Here is a 26,713-nt window from a genome sequence, read left to right as displayed (position 1 = left end):
TTAACAAAAAAAATATTAGGCGGAATACGGAATTCAGTCGCCATGACAAAAGTTGTATATTATATACGTGACACGTGGTTCGCCTTGGTCTCATGCACGCATGTATGCGACCGCCTGCACGGGTGCCCATGCTAGTTTACAGATACATTATATTTAGCATAGATATTATGCATGTACATATATAGCTATATATGTATTTATAAATATACACGTATACAAGGTGTACTTTTCCAATAAAGTTTTGTACTGGGTTCAAAATGAGGCAAATCAACCCGGTGAAGAAATGGCAACCTCCGGGATTCTAATGTCTCCCCCACACATAAAATCCCTCTTGGGTAAGTGTGCAAACCCTTTGCCCCTTTTTTATTTAATTGCATTGGTTGTGTTAGGAGGGTGGAATCATCACCGCACACCACATAGCGCTATATCGCTGCCCACAGAAACAGACTAGAAAAGTTTTTTATTGGCAGAGGAGCCCCCTCCCCCTCCAGGAGATACCGTGGGGTGAACTGCTTGTAGGACACAGGCACATGGCAGACTTAACACACAAGGCCTTGGCACGGCCCCTGCTTCGTGATAAAGCCACAGCTTTGCAAACAACAGTAAAAACGACACAACATTGAAACACACTGAAAATGTATATTCCTGCAAACGTTTGCTCCCCGCAGGTCACCATATGTAGTTTATAGCTATGATACATGGGGGCTTTTGCATGATCGTTTCCTGTTAACTCTGGCAGTTTTAGCTCAGGAAACGGAAGTTACTGTGTTGATGTCAGCTGTGTGTTAGATGGATAGATAGATAAATAGATAGATATGACTAAAACAGGAAACAAAACCCACTTGCACCAGTAGTGTGTGGAATATCACTTTTATTTAAAGGTTTAATAAAGGGGTTCTGTACAACCCACAGATGTGCACTAAGTGTAAAATTACATTGCACGAAGTTTCTTGCGGACAGCGTTGGCTCGCTCCAGCATGCGCACACGAGGCATGCATGGGACACACATGTAATGCAGCAAGCCGCACACTGATAATGTGGCCTGCACAAGGGCAGGAGGAGGCGAGCCCAGCTCCCTCCCTCCTGTAAGACATTTGCATGAGGCCTCTGAGCTTCTGTTGGAGGGGGAGGGCCTAGGCAGGGACGCCCTCCGTCCCCTCCACCCCGCGCCGGCTTTGATGTGTGCACTGGAGGGCCGTGTGGGCCTGGCGCAGGAGGAGACTTGAGCTGAGAGCTGGGTAGAGCCGGAGCCTCCAGAGGGCTCCAGCAGCGGAAGCAGCAGCACGCACCAAGACGGAGCTCTCTCACCCACAGGACAGCACGGGCACCCCCACACCTCACCAGACACCCCTCTCCAGAGCAGGCAGGCAGGCAGCGCGCGCCGGGGCAGACATGGAGCATCAGCTGCTGTGCTGCGAGGTGGAAACCATCCGGAGGGCTTACCTGGACCAGCACCTCCTGAACGACAGGGTGCTGCACACCATGCTGAAGGCGGAGGAGAACTGCCCCCCCTCCGCCTCGTACTTTAAGTGCGTGCAGCGCGAAGTGCAGCCCTACATGCGGAAGATCGTGGCCACCTGGATGCTGGAGGTTTGTGGAACAAGAAGTGCACATGACTGCCACCCAGGTCGAATCACCCCTGCCCCCCTCCACCCCCCCCGACCCTCACACCCCAGCAGAGGGACAGTATGAACAAACACTTTAATCCTAAGAGCCGCCACCTAACTTTCAGACATGTGGGGCAGCCCCCGTGCCCTTCTCCTTTGAGCCTGCCCCCGCACCCCCTTATTAGGCGTGTTGGTCATACATGCTTTGGAAGCAGGGACTGCACCTCGTGCCCTGCACAGCCTCGCCCTTGTGAATCCGGGGCTGGAAATACCATGAATTTATTTTTAATGTAATACCATGTACACGTATGCAGCGTTCCCCGTGCCAGTATTACACGCCATCTTTGATGAGTTCTTGTTTCAAGCAAAAGTTTGTTCTCAATTCTGTAAAAGTGAATAAATGTTAGGGAGAAGTTGTATGGGGGGGCGAGGGTCCTCCCACTGTGGCCCTGGGTTAGACAAGTCTGTGCCCCATTTCAGGGGGACTTTCCGTTGTTGAAGGCTGCATACTCAGTCTTCCTTCCAGCCAGAACATGCCTGTTAGGACTAAACTTTGCAAGGTCGCAAGTCCAAATAAGTTAAAAATGAAGACCCCCTTTGAGGATCCGACCCTTGGACCCGGCTCAGTTTGAGCTCCACACTCAGGGGTACATTTCGATGGGTCGGATATGGTTGTTTCTTACTTTAAAATATTTTTTATTAATTTTTGAAACTTCGGCGAGCTCCTGCCTTGCAAATGTCGCATGCTTTCGGCAGGGACCCGGGGGGCACCCAAGGGCCTTTCAGATTGGGGGGATCCCTTGCCCTCACCCCTTCATAAACACCACAGCTCGGTAGAGCATCGCCTGTAGTACATTTTCATGTGATTTTGGGGTACGGGCATATTTTTTTTACATTTTTAAATATTTTTTGAAAAGATGACGTTGGAAAATGTGGCTTGAGAAGAGCTGGATTAGACGCCACCTTTGTATAGAGAGCACTGCACACTGCACCCAAACTGCACAGGAAGAAATTACCTTTAATAGATTTTTTCCCTTATTTGCATTCTTGCATGTCGAACTATTCATTTACCAATAGAGTGAAAACGTACAACTTTTTAGAACTTTTTTACATGTGCTTTCCCCTTTGTAATAATACATATATACAATTGCCCTACCATATTTTTCAACATTTTCTTGATCTTTTTTCATTTCTATACTCATTACGTGTCATTACCTTAGACAAGCATACATATGGTCTTTTTTATTTAATTTCCAGGTTTGTGAAGAACAGAAATGCGAAGAAGAGGTGTTCCCACTAGCCATGAATTACTTGGACAGATTTTTGTCGGTGGAACCGCTGAAGAAAAACAGATTGCAGCTGCTGGGGGCTACCTGCATGTTCGTGGCCTCAAAAATGAAAGAAACCATTCCTCTAACGGCGGAAAAACTTTGTATTTATACTGATAACTCCATCGGACCCGACGAATTAGTGGTAATTAGCGGCTCGATTAACCATATACTGGAGAAACTTGTTAAAGTGTTAATGTGGCTTAATTAATCGAAGTCTAAAAAAGTACTGTCGGAAGCAGCCCTCCCAGCGAGTTTATTGCACGTGGAATCTTATTATACGGCAATTTAATATTAAGGAATTGCGCTGAAGGCTGGGGTCTCCCTACAAAGACAAGAATGGTCCATTAGCTGTTAAATTGGTGCCATCGTGTGCCTTTGGGGTGATTTGGTTCTGTGCCCCCAGATCCAGTCGTCATTTTTATTCTCGAAATAGAAATGTGAAAGTGGAACCGCGCACGTGACGATTAACAAGCCCTTTCCCCCTTCACATCCTGCTCCCGGGTTCCTCACAAAGCATTAAGTCATACAATGAACCCCCTCTGCTGGAACAATACACCTCGTTGACATGAAATGCCTAGCGCTGGCTGATAAGTAAGCCACTCCTACCCTCTAGCGGCCGGCCAGGTTATTGCAGAGAAATCATTTTTTTATACAATAAAAAAAGTTTGCACACAGATGTTCGCTCGCTTGTTAACCAAAAAAGGTGCCTGCATCCTTCCATGGCCGCGTTTCCTTCACCTTTCACTATATTACCTCTGTTCTCACCAGCTAATAAATGTGGCCCAGATAGAGCGCTCTGGCAAAGTTGCCCCTGCGGGTTGTGTTAAAATCACATGGTTTAACTGGATTTCATGTCATTATGTCTCCAGTGCAGGTTTGAGTTCATCCTAACTGCAAGTTGCCTTTAAATGTGGCATAGACTGTTAAATTCTGTATAACCAGCTTGACTCAAATGCTGCTTCGCTCCGCTCTTTATGGCTTTCATGGGTGTAGAAAGTAAACACAAAGGGGCCGTAATAATACATTTTGTGGCGTGAAAATGTTGAACACGTTGCAGCAGGCACGTTAACTTGCTGAGCAACATCCAATCATCATTTTCATTGATCTTACATCACAATTTATTATGAGCAATTCAGTGCCCCTCGTTGATACTCGTTTGAGATTAGACAAAATAAATAATAAAGAATAAATCTGTCGTTTGTATCATGTAAAAGTAGTTGGTTATGTGCACCACTGTAGACCACAGGTACTCCCTCCAGTGTCGTTAACATTCGTAGCACGAGCACCCGTGTTTACCTAAAATGTTGTCACACTTTACACACTGTACTTTAAGGGTGAAGTGACTTTTGGAAATATATTTTCTACGTTTTAACATACAGTTTTTTTTGTTTGCTAACAATACCTATTTTCATGACTAACGTGACCTTTTCCTTTCCCCCCTGCACAGCAAATGGAACTGTTGACGCTGAACAAACTCAAATGGGACTTGGCCTCTGTCACCCCTCACGATTTCATTGAACATTTCCTTTCCAAAATGCCCCTCGGCGAGGACACGAGGCAGATTATCCGAAAGCACGCTCAAACTTTTGTGGCACTCTGCGCGACAGGTATGGGCACGCAGCCAGACATGGCGATGATGATGGTGATGTGTTCACTGTGGGAAATGGCGTCCTCTGTGCTCCCTCCCCAAGGCCCGCCCCCTTTTAGATCCACGTTGGTTAGGCTCACTGCGTGCCACGAGGCTCTCGTGGCGCGCTGACCGAGCTGCCCACCGCCCTCCATCAGATGGGACAGTCAGAGAATGTCCCTCTGATAGTGCATGCCCAACGGGACCACTGGGCCTGTCCCTCCTATGGATTCGCAGTGCCTCACGTTTGAACTCTTTGAGCTTTGCAGCCATGGTTTGGGGAGTCTGGATTCCACCCCAGAGGTAAGTTTGTGGAAAGAACAGCCCTACTGTGGCTGCTGTTCACACAGGTGGAAGCCAATTTACTTTTATGTTTTTGGGAATATTGTGACTAGTTTCACGTAAGCGGCAGCTTTTGGAACGGATGATCAAAAGGCGCTTTGAGCTAGAAGGGCATCTTTCAGTGAGAAGACACGTTTTGCCAAAATCTTTGTATTGCAAGTTTTTCATTCAAGATGAAAGGACACTTTTAAGACTAGAGGTCAAGTCATTAGCAAATGGATGTGCTAACATTCAGAAAGGGCAATGCATGAATGAATATTTTGAGGTGTGGGTGGAGCGTGCACGAGTAGTAGGTGTGGGTGAAAGCTGCATGTCCTAGGAGTGCCATCATCCACTGTCACCCCCGCCACCTCCAACAGTAGTTTCTGAAATTCAAAAGAACGTTGAGGTGTATTTGTTCCTCAAATGCTTTTGCCACCAGCATAGCCTGTCGGGATGGCGAAGCCCCCCAGCTGCATTCCCATCTCTGGTTGCTGGTTTTCATGCATGGGTATCTTTCTTAATTTGCATGCTCTTTTCTGGCTTCAAACACTGCAAAGTGGTGTTGAGCGCTATGCATAAATGAATAATAGACGGGGCGTATATTGCGATTGTTTACCAATAGACGGGCGTATATTGCGATTGTTTACCACCATTTTAGCATTAACTGGGAGGATGAAAACAGTTACATTGCAGTAAATAGTAGGCTACAAACAAATACATGTGATCAGAGAGTTCGCGGTTCCAAAGTGCAAAACTTGCTGAAAATGAATGGGTGAGATCGATTTTTGAGAGATACAGTTAAATGTATGTGCCTTTGTGTGTGTGTGTGTGTGTGTGTGTGTGTGTGTGTGTGTGTGCTACCAAACGTTTTGTCATGAGATCTAGATTTTCACTCCAGTCAGATTTTCTGGGGGTTAAAAGTAGGTTAGAACTCCTGGCGGTTGAGGGGGCATAAGGTTGTTCGTTTTTGCCCCCAGTGGTCATTTATAGCAAGCATTTTGTGTTACGCATTAAGAAATATTGCTTTCTTTAACGTTTGAAATGTTGGGTCTTTGGCCTCGGACCGCTGTTTGCCTCGTAAATAGTAGAAAAAGACAAAACTTATCTATTTTCGAGGTTTCAGTTACTACGTGTCTATATACGGGGAAAGGGATGGACTTGCAGAGCCTTCTTTCTGCATTTCTCGCCAGAGCCACGCCCCCAGGAAATGTAAAAGTAGCCGGAAGTACATGTGGTTCTAGGTTCCACATAAGCATTTTCTGCAAAGGTTCCTCGAGTATCGCAGGCCACATGTTCTGGGTTTTTGTCTGGCTTGGAGGGAGCTGGGCACGTGCCGCTGTAACTGGAGAGAACCATTGTTGAGCGTGTGCGCTTCTGACCCCTGCTGGTGGCAGGAGGAACTTCCGGGTGTCTGTGCGGATACAGTCTTGCTGGTGAGCTCGGCGCACGAGGCATGGCTCGCACTCAGTCAGTGGCTGAGCCTCAAAGAGACCAAATTATTATCATTATGGACAAGTTTTACTCAGATATAGAGAGTTACAATTGGTTTTGACATATGCTACCTTGCATTAATACATAGGCATGCCTGTCAACTGTTAAGGCTTCCTACACTGTGTCATGTTTACCCTACATGGATGGAATTTTTAAGGCTTAGGCTGGCTCCTGGTGTACTGATTGGTCGGGGAATATTTATTTGGTCGGCATTTCGGTTATCTATGAAGTGATTTAAGTTTGGGGCATGACGACCTAGCGACTAAAAAGCGATAATGCGGAGACAGGCCATGTTTTTGAACCCTTAGGGATTACGAAACGCCGCTGTTGACTTGCTTTGTTCCCTAGTAAACTTGTTGGCAGGTTCTGCTTTTCAACCCCTGAGCCCAGGTCTCCTTGTGCGTATTTATTTACTGGTTATTTCTGCAAACTGGCATCAGTCGCCCGCGCCGCCGCGCTGGCACCGGGGAGTTTCACAGAAGGGGTTCAAAGGTTGGGAGTCTGCATTACATTCCAGCACTTTGATCCACGCCGGTGTGGGTTTTTTTTTTTTTTTTTTGTAATTCCTCTTTTCCAGAATCCCGCCCAGAGCTTCTGTTTAACAGGATAGGGCACCTATCCCAAGGGGAAACAAACACGTGCCAGGCGGGGCGCTGCAGACTTGCACGTCGGGAAAGGGACTTAATCTTCCTTCGCAGTGGGGTCACATTATATGTTTGTGAGGGTACTCGCTGATGGTGACTTCCTAGGGCTCCAGCTAGTGTTGCTTTACCCTAAAGCTGATCAGGGCGCCAGCGCCCAAGTACAGGCGTTGTTTTCACTCCCCGAAGTTTTAACCCTAACGGTTTTAAATTATGGGATATTCGTAAAAATAATAATTACAGAACTGTTCATTGTAACTGACCTAACAATGTTCACATGAACGTAGCAAAACTTGCCCTACAGTCAAAGTATCTTTGAACATGGTCACTGGTAGAGCATTGTTTAGGGGGACCTGGTTCAAAAACCCAGGTGGGCACAATTCGTTAACCAACCAGCAGCATGCAAGGGAATGCAACCGCTTGTTTAAAATGTAGTTTGCATTCACCTGTACCCTTTGTCGCGGAACTGGACTTTACTAAGGCTGCCTAGGAGTCTTCTGCACGGAACAATGCCCAAGAATCTGAAACAGTCACGTAGATCCCAGACATCTCTGTTCTGACCTGACTCTGCAGCCCAGAGTTAAAACATGTAAACCTGCTCTGCCCATAGGGCTCCCCCAATGGACCCACACACAGCACGAGACACTTGCAGTAAAGCATCATCAACACATACTAATAGTTCTACCTTGTGGGCAAGCGCTGAGACCTATGGTTGCCAGCAAGGTCTCGACATCTCATTTGTGGAGCTGGCTACATCTGTTGATCTGTGGTAGCCCTGAAGGGTTTAAAGAACTCACGGGTGAGACTAGCTGAGATTGGCACATTGAAAGCATGGAGCATAGTCCGGTATGTTCCAATTGGCTACTGTGGCCGGTGATTTACCTGCATTCAGTGAGAGGGATGGCGAGTGCTATTGGTAAATATGTGGTGGCACATACATTAGTCCATCCTGGAAACATTGTGCCCATGGTTGACATGGAGGTGTGCTTTTTATTTGGCATGACTGGGTTAGCACCACAAAGGTGGTCAATTTTAGAAAATAAAGGCTGATCGGTAAGGTGTCAACTAATGTTCAGTCAGCCAAGTGCAGTCACACACGTCGCCCTAAAAGGTCCCAGTAGTGTGCTGATGCCCTACAAGCAGACCCGAGCGTAACTTGCGGACTTTCACTCGGGTGAGTTACAGAAAACTATGAGTTTACGCAAAGTTCCACGAGCACGTGGAATCGAGCACCTCACGCTGATTTTTTTTCCCCACTGGGAGCTTCTTAAGAGCTGTAAAATTATTGCGCCAGGGGGCGCTGCTTCTTTTTGCCATTGAAGAAGATTTTCCAGTCAAGCAGCAGTTTTCTCAACGCGTTCGCAACCGGCTGCATCAGTGAGCCACATGTGAGGAAAAAATCCGCCACACGGCAGTTGGAAAATTTTGCCGGAACTCCACAATCCTAGCAGAGCTGACAAAACTCTGCCAGCGAGCCACATTTTTTGCCCACCCCCTGCCTACAAGCTAGTTTAAAATTTTAAATGCACCTTATAAAATGTGCCCCACATCCTCAATCTATTATTTTGAAGCTGAGAAAGACAGTGTGGTGCAAATGTTCCAATCTGTATAATGCAAACCACCCAATCTGTACAGTGAGGACAAGCAAATATATAGTCTGCACCGTGTTCAGCAGAGAAGGGCAAAGTGCAGTGCTCCATTCTGTCCTGTGTGAAGGAGAGAAATGAAAATGGTGCAAATCCTATTAACATTCCAGCAACAGTTATGGATAAATGGTGCAAATTGTAGGCACACCCTCCTACCCTTATAGTAGGAAGTCCGAATTGTGCAAATTCTCTGATTTATACACAGTAAATGGTGCAAACCATCCAGTTATACCATCTGGATCCGAGCTTGTGATGCAAATCCTGTAATGATTTCTGTCGAAGGGATATATGCTAAACCTCTTATCTCCCAGTATCTGTTCGACCCTATGCTATAGGGGCGATATGTTAGGAAGAATTTAAGTTACTTGTAAATAACATTAAATCTGAGGATATAGCAATCCAGTAGTGTGGTACCCATCTCATGTTTGCTCAAGTTTTAATGCGAGAAAGGAAAATAGGCCCATCTCCCCATTGTGTAGGTTGCAAAAGACAGTCATGTTTGGGGGCTGGTGGCAGTATGCCCTTCATACAGGGCCCGGGTGCCACTGCACCTGCGGCAGTTAGGATGGCTGCTCCCCCGTGCGGGCCCACCACTAAATTCTCACAGCCACTTAGGGGGTGTGGGCATCCCATCCGGATTGTTAAATTCGATTTGGGAAGGGTCTGTTAAACTATTAAGAAAACCCTAGGGAGAGACTTTGCGGAAGACTAGGGGTGAGACCTTAAATAAACGACATGGACGGCAGATTCCTGAAGCCCTGGATGCTGGGCGATCCCTTCCATAGTGGGTAATCGAGTCTGCTTTGAAGGGGCCAGTATCATTGGACAGCGCTCATCTGGCCCCGCCCCAACGGAGAGTCTGCTGTGTAAGAGGAATCAGTGGCTAGATAAATGGGCTCAGGGGTCATGACCTCCTGTCTGACTCTGCAGTTCGGGGCCATTAAACACCATTGTGGCCCCACAGAGTGTGGAGGTTGCTTTGGCAGCGTACTTCTTTGTGCAGAGCATGCCCTCGAGGCAGCCGAAGATGCCAAGCGACGATGATGTAGTGCCATGGAAAGTCCTTTGTGCCCGCTCTAGATTGGCTGCTCTTAGAGGCATCGCTCATCTTCCGACGGCGGCCATTGTGCTGCGGTAGGTTCGGAAAAATGCACCCGTGCTGTTTGAAGTGGACACGTAATGCATCCTTGGATGGGCCCTGGCGTCCGCCAGCAATGCAAAGAGGAGAGAGAGCGCAGTGAAAGGGACCTCTCTGCTGGGCGAACGCTCACAAGGAACAATGTGGAGGGGAAACTGCCCCTCTGCATACAAAGGAGTCGGAAAAAATATTGGAGCTTCGCCCGCTCATTGTGTAGCGCTCATTATCCAAACACGAAAGGCCTATTTCTCGGCGCATCCTCCCCCTACCTCCCGGAAAGGCGGACCTGTCGCGGCTCTACCATTGGTGCACCTTGCAGCACCCTTAAGTGCATTGGGTCAGATCTGTTACACCCTCCGTGAGCGGTTTATCATCTCCGAACTTTCATTTGCTCCCATGGAAGGATGGCCATCCATAGTCCGGATAGAAGAGGTCCACTGGGATGCGGGGGTGGGGTGGAGGTGACTGCTCCTCGTTTTGGTTTTTCTGCGCCTTGCAGCGACTCGGACAGCCCCCTTTGTCTTCCCTTCAGGGTGGCAGGCATTCTCCTCTCGCTGCTGTTTTTTTCCCCAACAATGGTTAAGTTGTTTAGGATGAAGTCTTGGTTAGGCCACTGTGGATGCTGACCCCCTTGGGAGCCACACACTCGCAACCTCGGCCATTGTGGTCCTGTCAGGTTTAATTTATCTGACCCAAGACCTCTTGCGCCCGTACGCTCGATGAGCAGTGGGGTGAGGCGATGGGGGCTGACAGCAATCCCAAATTCTTCTGTTGGCGAGTGGCATGCGCAGATGAGGGGGCCCAAACGCGTCCATTTTGTGGTATTGTCTGGCCCCCAATTCTTACCTGGGCCAGGCATATATTTCCACATTCTCACCATCACCCTTTAACTTAAGGGCAGCACACCATTTTGTGGTAGAATGAGAGTAAACAAAAACAAACATAAAAACAAACCTACAACATCTGGAAAGCAATCGGGCTCCTGGGCAAGAATGTGTTACAAATTCATTTTATGTTAAAATGCATCAGGCCACGTGACTGGCTACTTTTCATTATGTGTAGGTTTTTTTTCACCCATTGACGCTTTTGCGATGTCACTAGCGTATGTGCCTGCATGTATTTATTGTAGATGTCATATTTTAGTTGTTACCTTATGCAACGTACCTGTGCATACCTATGAAATATAAACATTGTATTGATGTTATTCGTTGGCGTGACCATCTCCCGGAAAGTGTATGAAAAGTTTTTTCATAGAAGTGGATAGTGGGGCAAGTATGACGAGTTTAGATATTAGAAAGGGTAATCTCAGTGTTCACACCAGGAAAGGGGTGGGGGCTGCCATAGCTGGTATTGCCAGGCGCAATTGCTGCTGGTTGTCAGAAATGAACATAGGGATCGCGATTCAAGCGAGCGACGACACTGATTGGACACCTTCCGGTGTTCTGTCGTGTATGTACCAATGGCACCCCCTTCACATGACGTTACAGCATTGGTGATCTGGCGCTGACAACCCAGCTCAATGTTTGTGTGAACATGATTTTAGTGATATATGTAGGGCACAAGACACTTAGTAAGAAATGCACTGTTGTAGTCGTGTGCTTGCTGCAGGCCAAGATAAGAAAGGAACAGGAAGCGGTGCTACATCTGAGGGCTTCCGTTCAGTGAGATGTTGCTTTTCAAGACTTCCCCTCATGTGATGTATTCCACTTCATCTTGTGCGGCTTCACTATAAACTAACTCTCGTGGCTTAACCCTAAAGACTCCCATGAGCGGATTCCATGGCTGCAAGGTGAATTCCGTGAGCCTGGTGCTCCTTGACCTTGTGTTGTAGCGTGCTACCTGATTGGCTGTCCGCCATATTGAACCATGTGCTGCCCGAATCGGATTGGCTCCCACACTTCATCAACCAGAGAGTGGCCATATTTTAAAAGAAACAGAATTGCACATTGAAGGGGATGCAGGTTACCCAACAGCATCAACCAATCACTATTCACGCGAAAATGTGTTTCTTTGCTCTTAGTATCTGTTCGATTCCATGCTTGTTTAGAATGCATTGCGGATTGGGACTTTAGGCATTGTGTGTTTTTACCATCCTTTCACAAGAACTTCTTGCAAACTTGGGTTGGCCCGTCATAAAGTGTGAATAAACTTCAAGATTAATGTTTTGCAATAGTTTCTGTTTCGTAAGTAATACAACAAACTGATCTGGTGGTGCATTTCCTGAAGCTGTTCAATTCAGCTGACAAATATCATGGTGTAAAAACACATTGTGTTGTCTTTTGCGATCTTTTCTGGGGGCACGCGCTCTGAAGATTCACCAGGCAGTCCCCAGGGGTGTTAAAATGCAGACTATGCCCCTTTCAAAAAAAGGAATCCGGGGTTTGCATCCTAGAGCCGGCCCTCTCGAAGTCACGCGAGAAGGTTAGGTTTGGGGAGACCTACAGCAGCGTGTGTCTGGACGGGGGCCCAGCCTCTTGCCAGCATGGTGTCAGTTCAGAATGCGACTGTCTGCCAACTCCTTGGGACCCTGCTCACTTAACTAGGCCACAGTGCATTACAGCCCTGTTGCCAGGGTTGGCGAGAGCAACGGCCTGCCCAAGGTATTTTGGAAAGGGTGTGCTCATTTGCATATGTTTTATACCAAACGGTGGCCGATGTAATCGCTTTTTAAAAAAAACATTTCAGAGCGACAGTGTGGACAATAAAATGTTTTTCTAAGGGAAAATGACTACAGGAATTTGTTTTAAAGAACCACGCAGGTCTACCATGCTACATTTTGAGAAATATTTGCGCCTGCTAATGCCAGCGAGAATGATAAAAGTAGGCTGTGTCTGTCTGGTGAGGTGCAAATGTTGGCTGTTTTGTGGCACGAAAGTGGAATGGCCACAACTCTAAGTCCTCTTTATTTTCTCTCAACAGACATAAAGTTCATTTCAAACCCTCCCTCCATGATCGCGGCAGGCAGCGTGGCAGCAGCCGTCCAAGGTCTTCACCTCGGCAACACCAACAGTTTCCTTTCCTACCAGGGCCTCACGCATTTCCTATCCCAAGTCATCAAGTGCGACCCGGTAAGTCCTCAAGTGGTAAACGGGTGGGGATGGCGCATCCAGGGCCTGCCTTAAAGCGTCTCTTGGGACATCGCCCCGCCCAGAGCAGTGCTTGATTTGAGCCGGTGGTTTCCGGTGCAGGGCACCGGCACTTATTTATTGAGGGCCGCTACTTATTTTTCTGCATCAGACATTTGCTGCGAGCAAAAAACACGTATGAGAAAGGCGGAGGTAGAGAAAAACTAAGAAGCGTCACAAAGGTAAACGGAGAAAGCTGCAGGAGTGAGCTGAAGGAGCAGGGAATGGCTGTAATTGGACTAAAGAGGCCTGAGATCATGATGGCTTTAGGATTACACTGCCTCTGTATTCTATGTTAGCACATTTAATTGTAGTAGCAGTGTGTTTCATATGAAAGCTTTGGGCACCCGCACGTTTTTATTGACAAATTAAACACTGGCCGAGAGTTCGATTTACTCCGTGCATTACATATTTTGCTGCTCAGATTACTAAGGGATATAGTAGAAGAAAAAAGTTCCGGGGAACATTTTGAAATACTACTACACATTTGCAGCCGTTGTACCTAGTATATGCGCAGGTGAAGAGGCTGAGTTGGAAGGCAAGAAACTTTGGTCAAATATGCCTCGCCTGTGCAGACACCCCATGGGGCCTCCGACTTCTGCTCGAGCGATGTGAATGATCTTCCTTAAAGGCCTTATAATGATCTAATTTGGTTTATTATGTGACAGCCCCGCACAGTAGCTGGTACTGCGGCTTCTAATGGAACAAACGCCCTCCCTGTGGAGGTGAACGACCATTTCGGGGGTCCCACTTTCCCCGAGGGGCTTCAGGAGATGCGCATGGCTAGCTTGAAAGCAATAAACCTTTCATCAGTCAATGGGCCAGCAAGGCAGCCTACAAGGAGGCCGCGGAGTCAATGATCCATGTCATAATAGTTTGAAGTCGGGGCATCGTTTGGCTTTGTCCACTGAACAACGCCGATAGGGAATAAAAAGATTCTGTTTCTAAGACAGGGTTAGTGGGAGGTCCTTTCACTGAAGACAGCCCTGCCCTTTACAGTTCCCGCAGAGATTCCGCACATTTCTGCCTTTAAATGTTTTGTGGTGTCACTAGCACGCAGACTAGAAGTTGCAGGACAATTAAGTAGACAATTGTCAAGACATAGTGGAAAGTGACTAAACCTGGCCTGGGGACTGGACGAGATCATAAAAAAACCTGGGAGGAGAAGGAGGGCGTGCTTCGTTTATAGCAGGACAACAATATCTGCTGTTGTGCTTTGATTGACATTTGAACTGTTTTTTATGAACATGGCCACCGTAATTATGCGGCAGGGGAGCACCAAATTTTGCAGCAACGTTGACAACATTATGCAACAAGGAAAGGGAAATTATGAAACAAATTTTTTAGTAGTATTACTTCATTATTTTGTCATTTTCACACATGATAATGCCTTCGGGCAAATATTTCACCTTCTTAAGTACCAATTTCTCCACCAAATGCAAAAATAAGCAACTGAAAGATGACCAGTTAACTTTTACGAAGGGCCTTCCACTGTGCGCAAGCACATCATGCCCCCCCGTTTTTAGTAAATTCTAATCCATTTGAGCTAGAATTTGTTTTTAGTTTAAATCTGCGGATTATTCAGAAGATAATCTATTAGGTGGCAAATGCGTCAAATCCATAATTAGGGGAAAATGAGCAGCCGCAGAGCGGCATAATTCGAGGGGCCCTGGTTATAAACAAGGAGTTGTACTGAAACACTTAAGTGCAGCCTGCTGGTGTGGTTTTTCACCTTGTGTGGTCGCTGTTGTGACCTTATTAAAAGGCATTTAGGGCAGAAGGAAATGCTTGTGTAGGTAAGTGCCTTTCTCCCCCATATGGAAGGACAGTCAAGCTAGGCAGCATATTTTAGTAGGATGTCAGGTTATTAATAGCATTCCTTCATTATGTGTATGAGTACAGAGGTGGTCACCATCCGAAACTCCAAAAGGCGAAGAAATGACCAAAACACAAACTTGTCAGTGATCAGTCTCATTTGAAGGGGGATGGGTTTTAAAAATGTAGGATTCCCTCCGCTGCAGTCTTATCTTGTAAAGGCAGCTACCTCGAGACATTGAAATATATTGGTTTGCTGGAAAGGTAGGGAACGCACACTAAATAGATCCTCACAGACCAGTAACTGCTAGTAAATAAAACAAGAAATCTGTAACAGTACTTGATAAGTATGGAGAAAGCTGCAGATAATTTAAAATATGTTTCAGTCTGCCCACAATTTGCCAAGTCGGAGGAGAGTCCGCCTTATATCTATTCCCATCTTCCTCTGAGACCCTTGAACGCACCAAAAACGCCCATGATGCTCGATTTAGCCTCTGGCTTTTCTAACCACTCAGATCCCTAGGGGGCGTGGTGAGGTTCTGCTTTCCAAGTGACTTTGTTGCTTTATAGCAACACCCCCTGTCTGTTTAGTGATGTGTTTTCTAATTCGGGTATATTGCAACCCGCATGGGAAAGTATTATTTTCAAGTTAATATTCAAGTCATGAGTAAAAATAATTTTATGAAATACCAATATTCAGTCTAGCCTTCATTGCTATAAAATACTATATTTAAGAAGGCAGTGCCTGTCTCCAGGCATGCCAAGGGTGCTGTGTTGATGATCACTGGACGGGAGTTCCTGCATCATTCGTACAACATTTTGATAAAACAGTGCAACCTTCTAGGGTCCGTGGTCTTCAGGGTTTGTAGTCTCCGTCTGAGCATTTAAACACTGGTCGATAGAAACCAAGTACAGCAGGCAGGGGCACACCACTTCAGTTCCGATGTTGTTCTGCACAACCCGAAGGCTAGGCCGAATCTAGCATACTGCTGTTGAGATCCAGCAATGTCAGGCAGACTGTCTTACACAAGTACTCCAAGTCACTTTTAACTTCCTGCCCCCTCCCCTTTACATTGTATGCAGACCTGAATGACAATCTTATCTGGGCTACTGTGTATACTGAGTGATGTATCTGACCACATGACTGGGCTCCCAGGCCGGCTGTTGTGCTCACAGGCTTAATGAAGCCAGGAAGAGCTTATGACCTCTGAACAAACTTTGGGCAGTGGAGCAGAAATGCTGGGGGAAGCTTTCCAAATAGCAGGAAGAATTCAATTTGTTTTCAGGCTCCACCTCCCCGTGTGCTGACAAGCAGCTACTTTGCTAGGACTGGTGACGGGGGTTCAGTTCTTTTGGTATCAGGTGCAGAGTTTGAGATACTTTATTAGCAACAATACGTCCTCCCTCTATTAGAATTTTTATACAAAGGATGGCAGAAACAAAAGCAACCTCGTGTCCACCTTTAAAGTTGGACAGCTGAGAAATGTTAAAAACAAATAAATAAAAACCGTGGAGCATAGTCTTAAATGAATACAACGTCTGTATGCATCCATGGATGATCAACAGTTATTGATAGCTGAACATTAGTATCCCCCTCAAAAGTCCAAACTTTCAGTGCTCCTTCCATAGAGAGCAGCGGGAAGGGAGGCAACTAACTGAGGTTCAGGGGACAAACTAACTGTCGCTCACCTGGTCTAAAATGCGATTCCCTGCTCACAGGTGCTAAATACAGTCAATGTGGTAGCTAATCCCGCAACCCCACGTGGTAGTGCGAGGACCAATGGTAAAACTGTAGGACCTGCTGAGTCACTCATGGTCAATGCCCGCTCTGCACAGTCACGATTTTAAGCATGGTTGCCATCTGCTGTGCCATGGTGATTCACGTGACGTCCTTTTAGAGGCGTGGCCACACGTGTAGGCGTTACAGGAAAAAGAGAAACGCACTGTCCTAATAGGTTGTGCTGAAGATGTGTGCGAGTACCACACTAAAGATTTGAAAGGGCATAAAATAGTTCTGCTGCCGTAGCACAATGAAGAACTTTTTGTGATTGAATGCAATTCTTTAGTTTTCGAATTTCGTGCCCTCTTTTGGTAAAGCTGAGAGGACCAGTGGCCAGTGGTTTCAATGATGGCCAAAAGTAACCACGCACACACGGTTGTTTCTTCCTATACCTAATGCAGGGTCAATGGCTATGACGTCAAGACGTGGCGGCCCTGGGGTGAGGTCACAGGGGATTGGCCAGTGGGAAGCGCCCCGGAAGCAGAGTAGCGTTTCCGGGGTGGCGAAGCGAGGCATGGCCCCGTTCTGTAAAAGACAGAGCTAGGCAGCAGGAAGCAGGCCTTTTTGCGGGTCGCTCCTCGCTGCCCACCAGTGCTAGGTTACTGAGCATAAAAATAATTGCAATGTGTTTTGTACATAATTGTAAATAAATACTTCCCGGTGTCTTTCCACCCCTCACCCAAAGAACATGATCAAGGGTCTTATCTGCATCCTTTGCGTACGGGGGTGTTTTGCCGGCTGGAGGGGGCAACGGGTGGTGGGCTGGGTCCAGTGCGACAAAGGCGACTTCCTGGCCCTACGGCAGGGATACAGCTGCCTGTCTAAGTCTGGAGGTAGTTTACAAGAAGGGCTTTATCTTTAACATGTGCTCATCACGGAATGTTCTCTCGTGCTATTTACTTTTACCTAGCACAGTTCTAATGGGCGTATTGAATATTTCGATTTTCCTTTGTAAGGCGTTAGTGTATCGAGATTCCGCCGGGTTGTCCAAGGAAAATAACTAACTGCAGCCCAGGTAACCCGGGGGGTTAACTAAACCCAAGGCAGTGAAAACCACCAGTTTCGGGGATGCCTCATCATCTGCTATAATGATGACCCATGTCTCTTCGCATCTACTATGGCTGTGATGGAGTAACATCTCGGTTTTGGAGAGCTTGCGCCCCATTAGCTCTCTTAAGACTTGGTCTATTGTGAAACTGTATTCAGTATTGATCCACTATGGGTGGCGGAGCACTGAATGCAGTATTCATGGTCCGGTAGAGGGCAACAAAATCTGGAGAAACGTGCGTATCACTTCTCATCCCACCCCTTGACCCCAGGAAGAAAAACCCAGTGTGCGTCCGAGACTGAAAGTACTACACTTGCGTTCATAACAGTGAAGGTCGTGGGGCGGGGAAGGTCATGAGGTGAGGCAAAAGGGGGGCGGTTCCCCTTTATAAGTCAGCTGCAACCCTTGGTAGGATTTTGTGAAGCTGGGACTAAGCTCGGACTCCCTGAAGGGAGTGTGTATGTATGGGGAGGGATCAGTTTCTTCCTAATTTCTCATACGATCCCTCATGCCCTTGTTGTTTGGCAGGGTGCAAGTCTCCTGCAGTGGCGCCTTCAGTAGAAACTCAAATGGGTCTCTCAGGATGCTCCTGGAAGGGGCAGCTCGATAGGAAAGACTTACAGATCGGGAACAGCAGGCAGGTCACCCTGGCGGTGGAAACAACATTCACTCCCAGTCATTCACAGCCTAACACGTTTGACAACAATTTATCATGGAAGACCGGGTTCACTGGCAGGGCCATGCATGTCATAGGCTAATTCAGACGAGAGGCGGGCCTGAAAGGGACTTCAAAGCCCTGATGCAAAAAAGAGCAAACTACAGCGAGAAAAACTTGTGAAATAGAAGCGATAATGTGCTCGATGAATGGCAGTAACGTTTTTGTGCTGTATATATTTTTCATAGTTACAAGTGGCTGAGTCAGAAAGGCCTCATTTCCCTTTTAGCAACACATACTGCCTGCAGTATGCTGAAGTACAGTTTTGTTTTGGGAATTAAGATGTAAAAATATAAACAAGGACATTTTAGCAATGGTAAATCACAAGCCCCCTTTTTTCAAGCATATATTGCACCTTAATAGAATGATCTTTTTTGTAAGCCAAATGTTCATTATAGTTCTATTTAAATTAATAATTACGAAAGGAGATAAATTGTGAGGGAATTTACTATTTTGCTAACTTCATATCCAGTACAGGATAGTCGATTATTGTCTTTCAGACATTTTAGGGTAAACAAGTTAGCCTTCCACTTATTTTCCCAAATTTGCCCATTTTGGTACACCAGACTACGTATTCCATAAACAGTCAATAACGATTGCAAATAATTAATTTTAATCCAGTATCGGAATTCTGTAATGTTAGTGTTACGATCATTCTTGCTTACATTATGTCTTCCTGCGCCAGTCGTTACATCTAGGGGACATAGCCAAAATGGTGGCTACAGTAAAATACGTGGGAGGAAATGAGTTCTTGTTCTACTGTCTTTAGGCTGTGGTCAAGGCTGGAATATGCTCTGCTGAAACTTCTGAAACATGAAATAAACAATGCAAAATATTTGTGATTTTGTTTCTGCATATTATAATTGGGAATACATGTGTTTCTAAGTACTTGCAAAAAAACATTTTAGTGGCCGGGCACGGTTCACTATGACTTTGGTGCAAAACAGCTACAGAATATGGGGTCATGGTCTTTGATAGTTTGTTGTGGCCATGGAAAACAGTAAAGCTTTACATTGAAAATGTTTTCAAGATGAGCACCCTAAAAGCTAAAAAAAAATAGAATCAATTTACTATGTAGCTTCTTGTTTTGTTTAAGCTACGCACCATGCTTATAAGTTCCTGTATTGGCCACAAAGATGTTGGACTTTTTAAAATATAATCTCTTTCTGCAGTGTTCATGGGTTTCTAGCCTTTTTAAAGATGTCATCTGATTTTTTTCTCTTGCGACAGGATTGTTTACGGGCCTGCCAAGAGCAAATCGAATCGCTGCTAGAATCCAGTCTACGTCAGGCACAGCAACACAACGTGTCAGAGCGCAAAAACGCTGATGAAGAGGAAGGCCTGTCCTGCACTCCCACTGATGTGCGAGACGTGAACATTTGAAGGGACTTGTGGAAGTCATTTGCTGGCCTACACAGTAGTGGAGCAAGAACGTTGGGGAGGTGCCAGACCAATGGCCCCACACGCCACGTCCTGTTCACTCAAAGAAAACCCTTTTTTTCACCTGGACAGTTGAAGTTTTTTCAAAACCAGAAGGGAAATCATCACTCTGTCGTGTTTGTTTTTTCTCGCTCTTTCTCCTTTACACCTTAAAAGGAAAAAAAAGTACCCCCGAAAAAATATAAACTGTCTTAAAAAAAGTGAAAAAATAGTATTTGCTAGTCTCGGTTCAGGGACTTATGCTACAAAAATAAGCAAGGATTGTATGAGACCTTAATCAGCTAGTTTTTATATTAAAGTGTTCATGTCTGTATGTTGTAGACATTAACACATCAAGACTGTCTCCAGGGGAGCCATTATGTTTGATTCCTTACTTGTTTGCAACCATTTTTAAAGTAGAAGAGGGTTATTTTTAGATAGGCAAAACATATTCTCTTATTTTTTTTCTTTTAAAAAGCATAGCTTTATCGCTGTCTAGGCTTTCCTGTATCCTGCTTGCTTATGCATTTAGTCACTTTATAATTCGTCTGTAAAGTTTTATTTTATTTCCTAGAATTTTTTTAGCATCCTCTTCACGTTAGAAATGGTTAGTATTCCCACACGCTCGTGTATTCCAGCATACAGCATTAATATGGGATAACTCTTAGTGCCTGTGGATTACCTGCGCACCGGGCTTGTCGGGGAAGCCAGCTTAGCATTGCCGAGAGGAGGCTTCAAGTAGTACCCACAAGATACTCTATTGTAAGAGATTCCGACATAGTGAACATAATATATTATATTTTTGTAATCTTCATATTTTTGTAGTTGCCTGTGTATAAAGAAGAAAAAGCTGGCTTGACCCAACAAATTCAATGCCGAAACATGTCCAGGTGAAGTCCACAGTTTAGTTTTGTTTTTTATATTCTAGTACCATTCCAGTTCAAAGCACTTTCAGTCCATTAGATAGAGAAAATGCGTCCTTTTTATTATTATTGTGGGAAATTCTATGACTCGAATGGAATGGTTTAGATATATATATAAATGCTTGTGTGCAAACAAAAATTGCGAAGCACGTGCGTTTAACTATGGTGTTAGACGAAAGGTGATTTTGAGAAGGTTGCGTTCCAGTGATAAAGTAATTGCATTCACATATTGTCTGGGTGTATTCCTATACTTTTCTTCTGAAAGGTGGGATTTAAGACATCCTTTTGCTCCTCCAGATAAGTGTGCAAGCAGGGTCTTAAGGTGCTCAAATAGGACACACCCTTCAAGGCTCTATCTCTAGTTGTGACTCAAGTGAAGCTTTTTTTTTTAAACACTAAAATATATAATTTATAGCTGAGGCTAAAATAAGAATATTTATTAAAGAGGATTTTTGCAAGGCCAGTATAATTTGTGTAAAAAAAGACATTGCAACAAACGATGCAAAATCTCTCAATGGGGCGTTTTTATACACCTTTCTTTCCCTGATGGTGCAGTTTTAACAGAGCTTCTTGAACGATACGAGTCAGGCACTTGCCTGTGCGGCTCATATTCGGACAATTTCAAGAGGAATCAAAACTCCAGAACGAGATAAAAACACCATAGTTAAACACTTAAAATTGGTGTACTTAATAGAAGTCCATGTTCCCCATTTTTTTTTATTTGTGTTTCGTAATTTAGCTACAACTAGAACATTTGCACATCTTGGCTATGTACTTTTTTATTTTGTAGAAAGTAGTCGGAAGGCAGGTGGGTTTAGCTGTTGAGAAAGATGCTCGAGGAGAATGTGATGGGGAAATTGTATGTGAGAAACTGCCGTTTAAAGGTGTTGATTGTAAAATTACAAAAAAGAGAATACGGAGTGAGTCTCCGATTTTATTGAGCTGCTATGGTTAGGTTCCCAGCATGGTTTGGAAAAAAATTAACAATGCTTTCCTGTATCCTTGTCATTGTGTTTGCTGCTATTTTGTGGATCAGTTTTTTGTGTTATACAATGTCATATACTGCCATGTTATAGGTTTTTAATTTTCTTTTAGAAAATTATATTATTGACATCATTTTTTGTAGATTTTTTTATGTGATCAATTTTTACTTAATGTGATTACTGCTCTATTCCAAAAAAGGTTCCTGTTTCACAATACCTCATACTTCAGTTAACCGTGTTTGGACCAGGTTTTTATGTTTTACACAGTGTCTCCTAGTTCTGCTGCAAACTGAAATGCAATTGGACGGAATTCTGAATGGGTCTCTATTTGCAAAGACTGTTGGTTGTATTAAAGTGAATGTAAACCAGTCAGACCACCTGTCCTCAAGTGCTGACCTCCTGTTCTCCATTACCAGCCTCATCTTTTAAAAAATCCAGCAGCAAAAAAAAAGAACATATGAAATATCAGTAACTAAGAATTTAGAGCCTTAAATCAGCAAGCGATTTACAGGAATGCTTAGCAAGCCGTGACATAGCAGGCATCCTGCGAGTTGTGAGCTCTCTTTCATTGATTGGAGGGCCACCCCAGTCGAGACACAGGCTCTCCTCCTGCGTGAGCCATCACACACCAAATCAGTTAATAAGGTAAGATTCCAGCATATGTCACAGCTTGCCTAGCTTAGCACATCAAAAGCCCTTTGCTCCGCTTTGGACACGTCCAAATATCAGGCATGTCACATAAGCTGATACAAGAAAACATTTTAAAAAGAACCTTTCAGCACATTGGGCAAGTATTACCTGACGAGGTTTATATTCTCATTAATATTAAGTTAGAATGACTGCAGGCATTTCAGAAATACTCAATCAGATGTCATTTTTGTTGTGTTCATAAAGCTGGATTTGTTTTGTCTGCTCTGGGGTTCATTAACATAGTAGTTTTGAGAAGTTGTTAGTCACAATGATTTATGAAAGGTGCATTACATATGGGGTGAAGTACCCTCCTTTCTATTAAATGAGGACCTGGCAAAGCCACAGAGCAGTTCAACATGTTTTCTGCTCTTGACCTGTCCTGATGAAATGTAGAATTTAGGGTACTGCACTCCCCATAATACAAGGTGTTCTGTTCCCCATGGTCCAGAGCATACTAGGTAATGGAATGCACCGGTGTCGCATACCACATTTAACAGGTGTGCGTAAAAAGTTTGGTTTAAATTTGTAAATAGATGTGTGGCACCAGTTGCTCTGGACGATGGTAACGATCTGAACTGTATGATAATAACTTATTTCTGGACAGATGCGATGCCATTTCCTTATTGCAGAGTAGTTATGATGTCATTTTCCTTTTGCAGCACAGTTGTGATGTCATAATCTTATTACAGATCGATTGTGATGGAACAACTAGCCTGTAACAAGGACATTATGTACAGGTTTTTATATAGTTATTGCAGTCACTCATGTATTATTGTAACTATCCTGTATGCCACATGGCCAACTATGAATTATCACATGGCATGATAGGATGCATTCTGAAATTCAGTATGTTGTGTGCTCTGTTTTGATACACTAGATTTTTCTGTTAACTATAGCATAATGCTTATTTAAAGGCGTGTAATGAAGCCAGCTAACAGAGTTGTATGCTGAAGAATAATCTAGCTCTTTCCTGTATGCTGCTAAACCAAAACAGAATTAGAATATATGTCAAAGGTGCACGCAGTGAAGGTCCTACAGAGAAAATTCATGGAAAAAAGACAAAGCAAAGCCACCAGTATCACAGGACCCAGGAGGACCGAACAATTTCTGTCCAAATTTCAGGAACACTTACTGCTTACCTCAAAAACAGTTCTGTTTGCGGCACCTCTGTCCTTGTGACCCCATTTCACTGAGATTTTTGCGTTCAGAGGGTCTGCACGCCTGGCGTGACTCACATGGTGGTGGATACCCCAAGAAGCTTCGAAATAATGTATGTACTGCCAAAGGCTGATTGTGGGTTCACGTGCCAACCGAGAGGCTTTATGTGTCTACATTATTCGCAATGTATTAACAGTCTGTCGCAAAGGAGCAATTCAGAATATGTACCTGTTTTGTATTGTCACCATTGGTCTGAAATGCACATTGTCACACGCAGACCTGTAACAGACAAGTTTCCAGCAAAAACAAAACAAAAAACAAAAGTCTAGAAATAAAATTTGTGAAAACCCAGACAGTGCCTTCCAAGTTTTGAATTATTTGTTGCAATTACATTATTCATTTTAATTTCAAGTGTTCTTCTCCATCCAAAATAAAAATTGATTCCCTTTTACCAAACCACGAAGGATTTAATCGAGTGGGTCAGCTTCTGTAGTAAATAAATTCATGGGAGGATCACTTGTTGGACTGAAGCAGTATCATTTTTTGGCACCTCTTCAAGTGGTATTAGTTGCACCACTACGTGCCTGTGTTTTTTTACCCATGTTAGACTCTGAAAGCACTCTACTAGGCACGCCATCTTTATACTTTTGGGCTGGTTTGCGTCAAAAGAATTACCGCCAGCTAACGTCATTCCAACAGGCCAGACGGGCGCCTCATTTATGGATTGACGTTAGCCGGCGATGCGGGCTGGTTAGAGTAAAATTAAATGGCTCTAACCGGGCAGCGCAGGCGTAGGGAAGAATGGAGGTTGTGCGTCAAAAAATGGTGCAAGTCAGGTTAGAGTAAAAAATCATGGCTCTAACCGGACTTGCGCCATTTTTTGACGCACAACCCCAGGAAAGACTGGAGTCATGCCCCCCTGCCCAAAGCCATGCCCAGGGGACTTCTGTCATTGGGCACAGTGGCATGTGGAGGGGCCCAAGTTGGCCCCCCCTATGCCACTTAAAAAAAAAAATAGAAAAATAACTTACCTGGGATGGGACCCCCATCCATGGGTGTCCTCCAGGGGTGGGCGAGGGTGACAGGGGGTGTCCCTGGGGGCAGGGAAGGGCACCTGTGGACTGCTTCCATGGTCAGAGACCATGGAAATGAGCCCATAGGTCCCTTAACGCCTGCCCTCACCCAGGTGTTAAAAAGCGACGCAAATCAGGCTGTGCGCCATTTTTTACGGCCCACCCCCTCCTGTGCGTCAAAATGACGCAGGAGTATAAATAAGGCGCACATGCCGTCATTTTTTGGACGGGAACGCCTACCTTGCATGTAACGCAAGGTGGTTTCCCGCATCCAGAAAATGACATATACTGCTGAATTTTGACGTTCTTAAGGTCGGGTCAAAGTATAAATCTGGTGTTAGGTTTGCGCCGAATTTGCAAACAAAGTATAAATATGCCCCTTAGTGTATGCAGAAGCTTTATATATTGCCAGACACAGCTGCTTACATCCTATCAAAGAGTTCACTGAGCATTCAGAACAGCATTTCATCGGTATGGTGACAAAATGCAGTTTGCCCTTAGTTTAGCTCCCAGACCAATCTACGAAATCCATATTGTTTGCAGCCTTGGGTAGTTAAGGAGGGCTGTAGATCCACAGTTTACAAAAATCATCTCTGGTGTTGTGGAGAACACAATGTCATCTGTGAGACACAAATGTAAGTAGTAAGACCCTTGGAAAATACTTAATTGTTACCTTTTGAAATTCCTGTATTTTATAGTTTAATGTTCATCAGTCAAATTGATGTGCAGAGGATTATAGAAAATTAAGCCTTCACTGATGCTGAGATAGAAATATTTGAAAACAATTTCAGTAACAATAGTTTATAATGTTACCCGTGCTAAGGTTAAGCATAATAAAAAAAGTAAATTTGTTTTCATCTTTGAGGTGGACAGTGAAAAATAAATTGTGAAAGAATCGATGTAACAGTTGTCTGTTATGTACCTAGTTTAAATGCTTTTTCAGAAATAAAAAAGTATCAGTGATTTCACCAGATACAACAGGGGGTGTACTCAGCAGTAGATTAAAAAGCATCTGCTTGGTTATGGATCATAGCCTTGCCACTGTTGATGTTTCAGCTCTTGTGCCGTGATTTCCTTTTAGCCTTCTCCAGGACTGTGGCAAATGGCCCAAATTCATTAGGTTAGCCTCACTCTGCCAGACGACCTGCTGCCCTTAAAAGCATTTGACAAATATTTGCAAATATTTTATTTGCAAAAAAGAGTCTTTAATACCTCATCATATAAAAACATCAAATTACCAATGATATATTGTTTGATAAGTCATTGAGAAATAAAGTTCATAGATGTACATGGGAATTTATAGAATAACAATTTATTGTAATGTTTACCTGTGAGAACACCAGTGGACAGCCATGACCAGGGCTTGCCATTTTCTGTTTTGCTGATTTTATCCCTTATTGAAACACTCGTTTACTGATTTAGCTGATTTTACTGATTTGCTGAGGAAGGTTTGCCTTCCTACACAAAAATCATGGTGACCGCACCGCAGGTGCCCTTGCGAAATGATGCAAGGGTGGCTGCATTGGCACCAGTCACAAGTGCATTGGCAACAACTGCCACCACCTCCCATTCTCAACTACACTGGTATTCGTATGACTATATTCAGTCACACCACCTACAAGCCTCTGCTAAGTGTGCCCTTAATCACAGCTGCCTACACACCTGCATCTCCTCAGTTCTCCTTCCCTTTGACGTATGTACTGCATTTGAGTGAGTCACCTTACATCTAAGTAGCCTTTCACTTAAAAAAAAACTTCTGCAGTTTTCATCTGGTTTACCCCTTAACTCTGGCCACTTCTTTTTGACAAAGTGTCCTCTAAATCATGTCATTTCCTCTTTGGATTTTCATACCACTTAATTGTAGGCAGTCCCTGCGTGTGTTTTATCTTTTTCTGCCTTCAAACCCTTTCCTCAAGGCCACAATTGTAAGCTACATCACAGCTCACCATCACTAAATTCTTCTGCTTCCTGCAACATTGTTTTGTGTTGCATTATAAGCATTACATAACATGCTGAACACTCTATGGCAGTGGTATCCAAACTTTATAATGCCAAACCCCCCAGTTGAAAAATAAAAATAATTGTGACCCCCCTCAGAATTTTTCACAATTGTTTTATAAAAATGGCAATGTTTAAATATGTCTAGACCTATTTAAACATTGCAGTTAAGTAGTGTTAC

At 44.5% G+C, this 26,713-nt stretch overlaps 1 protein-coding gene across 2 annotated transcripts; it reads left to right on the top strand.

Moving 5' to 3' along the window:
- The first annotated feature begins 1,016 nt into the window (after positions 1-1,016).
- Positions 1,017-23,812, top strand: CCND1 (cyclin D1). 2 transcript variants are annotated; one of them, XM_069221907.1, is made up of 5 exons: positions 1,017-1,590; positions 2,865-3,080; positions 4,386-4,545; positions 12,725-12,873; positions 19,519-23,812. In XM_069221907.1, the coding sequence occupies exons 1-5, from the start codon at positions 1,393-1,395 to the stop codon at positions 19,669-19,671; spliced, it is 876 nt and encodes a 291-aa protein (XP_069078008.1). In that variant the 5' UTR covers positions 1,017-1,392; the 3' UTR covers positions 19,672-23,812. The 2 variants fall into 2 exon arrangements, 1 of the variants encoding a protein (XP_069078008.1); XR_011201305.1 differs by having other exon boundaries at positions 1,258-1,590; positions 4,386-4,868.
- The last annotated feature ends 2,901 nt before the right edge of the window (positions 23,813-26,713 follow it).

The sequence above is a fragment of the Pleurodeles waltl genome, chromosome 3_1, assembly GCF_031143425.1.
Source record: "Pleurodeles waltl isolate 20211129_DDA chromosome 3_1, aPleWal1.hap1.20221129, whole genome shotgun sequence".
Lineage (NCBI taxonomy): Eukaryota > Metazoa > Chordata > Amphibia > Caudata > Salamandridae > Pleurodeles > Pleurodeles waltl.
The sequence above is the reverse complement of the archived record's forward strand: the minus strand, read 5'-3'. Positions and strand labels throughout refer to the sequence as shown.

Bases quoted from the DNA above. Each gene is read 5' to 3' on its own strand.
- CCND1 (XM_069221907.1), top strand. From the start codon at position 1,393: ATGGAGCATCAGCTGCTGTGCTGCGAGGTGGAAACCATCCGGAGGGCT. The intron at 4,546-12,724 runs GTATGGGCACGC...TTCTCTCAACAG, and splicing joins TGTGGCACTCTGCGCGACAG to ACATAAAGTTCATTTCAAAC. The intron at 12,874-19,518 runs GTAAGTCCTCAA...CTCTTGCGACAG, and splicing joins AAGTCATCAAGTGCGACCCG to GATTGTTTACGGGCCTGCCA.